Source organism: Porcisia hertigi (assembly GCF_017918235.1).
Source record: "Porcisia hertigi strain C119 chromosome Unknown contig_37, whole genome shotgun sequence".
NCBI classification, from domain to species: Eukaryota; Euglenozoa; class Kinetoplastea; order Trypanosomatida; family Trypanosomatidae; genus Porcisia; species Porcisia hertigi.
The window spans coordinates 1-3,402 of NW_027150695.1; the positions used below are offsets into that span (position 1 = coordinate 1).

The following is a 3,402-nucleotide window of genomic DNA, read 5'->3' on the forward strand; positions in this document are numbered from 1 at the left end:
TCCTCGGCCACCAGTCGCTGGCGCTCCGCTTCCTCGGCCATCAGTCGCTGGCGCTCCGCTTCCTCGGCCACCAGTCGCTGGCGCTCCGCTTCCTCGGCCACCAGTCGCTGGCGCTCCGCTTCCTCGGCCATCAGTCGCTGGCGCTCCGCCTCCTCGGCCACCAGTCGCTGGCGCTCCGCTTCCTCAGCCATCAGTCGCTGGCGCTCCGCTTCCTCGACCATCAGTCGCTGGCGCTCCGCTTCCTCGGCCATCACTTGCTGGCGCTCCGCCTCCTCGGCCACCAGTCGCTGGCGCTCCGCCTCCTCGGCCACCAGTCGCTGGCGCTCCGCTTCCTCGGCCACCAGTCGCTGGCGCTCCGCTTCCTCGGCCACCAGTCGCTGGCGCTCCGCTTCCTCGGCCATCAGTCGCTGGCGCTCCGCTTCCTCGGCCATCAGTCGCTGGCGCTCCGCTTCCTCGGCCACCAGTCGCTGGCGCTCCGCTTCCTCGGCCACCAGTCGCTGGCGCTCCGCTTCCTCGGCCACCAGTCGCTGGCGCTCCGCTTCCTCGGCCATCAGTCGCTGGCGCTCCGCTTCCTCGGCCACCAGTCGCTGGCGCTCCGCTTCCTCGGCCATCAGTCGCTGGCGCTCCGCTTCCTCGGCCATCAGTCGCTGGCGCTCCGCTTCCTCGGCCATCAGTCGCTGGCGCTCCGCTTCCTCGGCCACCAGTCGCTGGCGCTCCGCCTCCTCGGCCATCAGTCGCTGGCGCTCCGCTTCCTCGGCCATCAGTTGCTGGCGCTCCGCCTCCTCGGCCACCAGTCGCTGGCGCTCCGCTTCCTCGGCCATCAGTCGCTGGCGCTCCGCTTCCTCGGCCACCAGTCGCTGGCGCTCCGCTTCCTCGGCCATCAGTCGCTGGCGCTCCGCTTCCTCGGCCATCAGTCGCTGGCGCTCCGCTTCCTCGGCCATGAGTTGCTGGCGCTCCGCCTCCTCGGCCACCAGTCGCTGGCGCTCCGCCTCCTCGGCCATCAGTCGCTGGCGCTCCGCTTCCTCGGCCACCAGTCGCTGGCGCTCCGCTTCCTCGGCCATCAGTCGCTGGCGCTCCGCTTCCTCGGCCACCAGTCGCTGGCGCTCCGCCTCCTCGGCCATCAGTCGCTGGCGCTCCGCTTCCTCGGCCATCAGTTGCTGGCGCTCCGCCTCCTCGGCCACCAGTCGCTGGCGCTCCGCTTCCTCGGCCACCAGTCGCTGGCGCTCCGCTTCCTCGGCCACCAGTCGCTGGCGCTCCGCTTCCTCGGCCACCAGTCGCTGGCGCTCCGCTTCCTCGGCCACCAGTCGCTGGCGCTCCGCTTCCTCGGCCACCAGTCGCTGGCGCTCCGCTTCCTCGGCCATCAGTCGCTGGCGCTCCGCTTCCTCGGCCACCAGTCGCTGGCGCTCCGCCTCCTCGGCCATCAGTCGCTGGCGCTCCGCTTCCTCGGCCATGAGTTGCTGGCGCTCCGCCTCCTCGGCCACCAGTCGCTGGCGCTCCGCTTCCTCGGCCATCAGTCGCTGGCGCTCCGCTTCCTCGGCCACCAGTCGCTGGCGCTCCGCTTCCTCGGCCACCAGTCGCTGGCGCTCCGCTTCCTCGGCCACCAGTCGCTGGCGCTCCGCTTCCTCGGCCATCAGTCGCTGGCGCTCCGCTTCCTCGGCCATCAGTCGCTGGCGCTCCGCTTCCTCGGCCATCAGTCGCTGGCGCTCCGCTTCCTCGGCCATCAGTCGCTGGCGCTCCGCTTCCTCGGCCATCAGTCGCTGGCGCTCCGCTTCCTCGGCCATCAGTCGCTGGCGCTCCGCTTCCTCGGCCACCAGTCGCTGGCGCTCCGCCTCCTCGGCCACCAGTCGCTGGCGCTCCGCCTCCTCGGCCACCAGTCGCTGGCGCTCCGCTTCCTCGGCCATCAGTCGCTGGCGCTCCGCTTCCTCGGCCATCAGTCGCTGGCGCTCCGCTTCCTCGGCCATCAGTCGCTGGCGCTCCGCTTCCTCGGCCACCAGTCGCTGGCGCTCCGCTTCCTCGGCCACCAGTCGCTGGCGCTCCGCTTCCTCGGCCATCAGTCGCTGGCGCTCCGCTTCCTCGGCCATCAGTCGCTGGCGCTCCGCTTCCTCGGCCATCAGTCGCTGGCGCTCCGCTTCCTCGGCCATCACTTGCTGGCGCTCCGCCTCCTCGGCCACCAGTCGCTGGCGCTCCGCCTCCTCGGCCATCACTTGCTGGCGCTCCGCCTCCTCGGCCACCAGTCGCTGGCGCTCCGCCTCCTCGGCCATCAGTCGCTGGCGCTCCGCTTCCTCGGCCACCAGTCGCTGGCGCTCCGCTTCCTCGGCCATCAGTCGCTGGCGCTCCGCTTCCTCGGCCATCAGTCGCTGGCGCTCCGCTTCCTCGGCCATCAGTCGCTGGCGCTCCGCTTCCTCGGCCATCACTTGCTGGCGCTCCGCTTCCTCGGCCACCAGTCGCTGGCGCTCCGCCTCCTCGGCCATCAGTCGCTGGCGCTCCGCTTCCTCGGCCATCAGTCGCTGGCGCTCTGCTTCCTCGGCCACCAGTCGCTGGCGCTCCGCTTCCTCGGCCATCACTTGCTGGCGCTCCGCCTCCTCGGCCATCAGTCGCTGGCGCTCCGCTTCCTCGGCCATCAGTCGCTGGCGCTCCGCTTCCTCGGCCACCAGTCGCTGGCGCTCCGCTTCCTCGGCCACCAGTCGCTGGCGCTCCGCTTCCTCGGCCATCACTTGCTGGCGCTCCGCTTCCTCGGCCATCAGTCGCTGGCGCTCCGCTTCCTCGGCCACCAGTCGCTGGCGCTCCGCTTCCTCGGCCATCAGTCGCTGGCGCTCCGCTTCCTCGGCCATCAGTCGCTGGCGCTCCGCTTCCTCGGCCATCAGTCGCTGGCGCTCCGCTTCCTCGGCCATCACTTGCTGGCGCTCCGCCTCCTCGGCCACCAGTCGCTGGCGCTCCGCCTCCTCGGCCATCACTTGCTGGCGCTCCGCCTCCTCGGCCACCAGTCGCTGGCGCTCCGCCTCCTCGGCCATCAGTCGCTGGCGCTCCGCTTCCTCGGCCACCAGTCGCTGGCGCTCCGCTTCCTCGGCCATCAGTCGCTGGCGCTCCGCTTCCTCGGCCATCAGTCGCTGGCGCTCCGCTTCCTCGGCCATCAGTCGCTGGCGCTCCGCTTCCTCGGCCATCACTTGCTGGCGCTCCGCTTCCTCGGCCATCAGTCGCTGGCGCTCCGCTTCCTCGGCCATCAGTCGCTGGCGCTCCGCTTCCTCGGCCATCAGTCGCTGGCGCTCCGCTTCCTCGGCCATCACTTGCTGGCGCTCCGCTTCCTCGGCCACCAGTCGCTGGCGCTCCGCCTCCTCGGCCATCAGTCGCTGGCGCTCCGCTTCCTCGGCCATCAGTCGCTGGCGCTCTGCTTCCTCGGCCACC

The 3,402-nt window shown here is 71.5% G+C and overlaps 1 protein-coding gene across 1 annotated transcript; it reads right to left on the reverse strand.

The window, feature by feature from the left end:
• Window positions 1–183: 183 nt before the first annotated feature.
• JKF63_08015 (uncharacterized protein) lies at window positions 184–3,011 on the reverse strand (the record flags this gene model as incomplete). Its single annotated transcript, XM_067903941.1, has 3 exons — window positions 184–1,509; window positions 1,563–2,588; window positions 2,895–3,011. 3 exons carry the CDS (start codon window positions 3,009–3,011, stop codon window positions 184–186), a joined length of 2,469 nt encoding a protein of 822 aa, XP_067752160.1.
• Window positions 3,012–3,402: the final 391 nt, after the last annotated feature.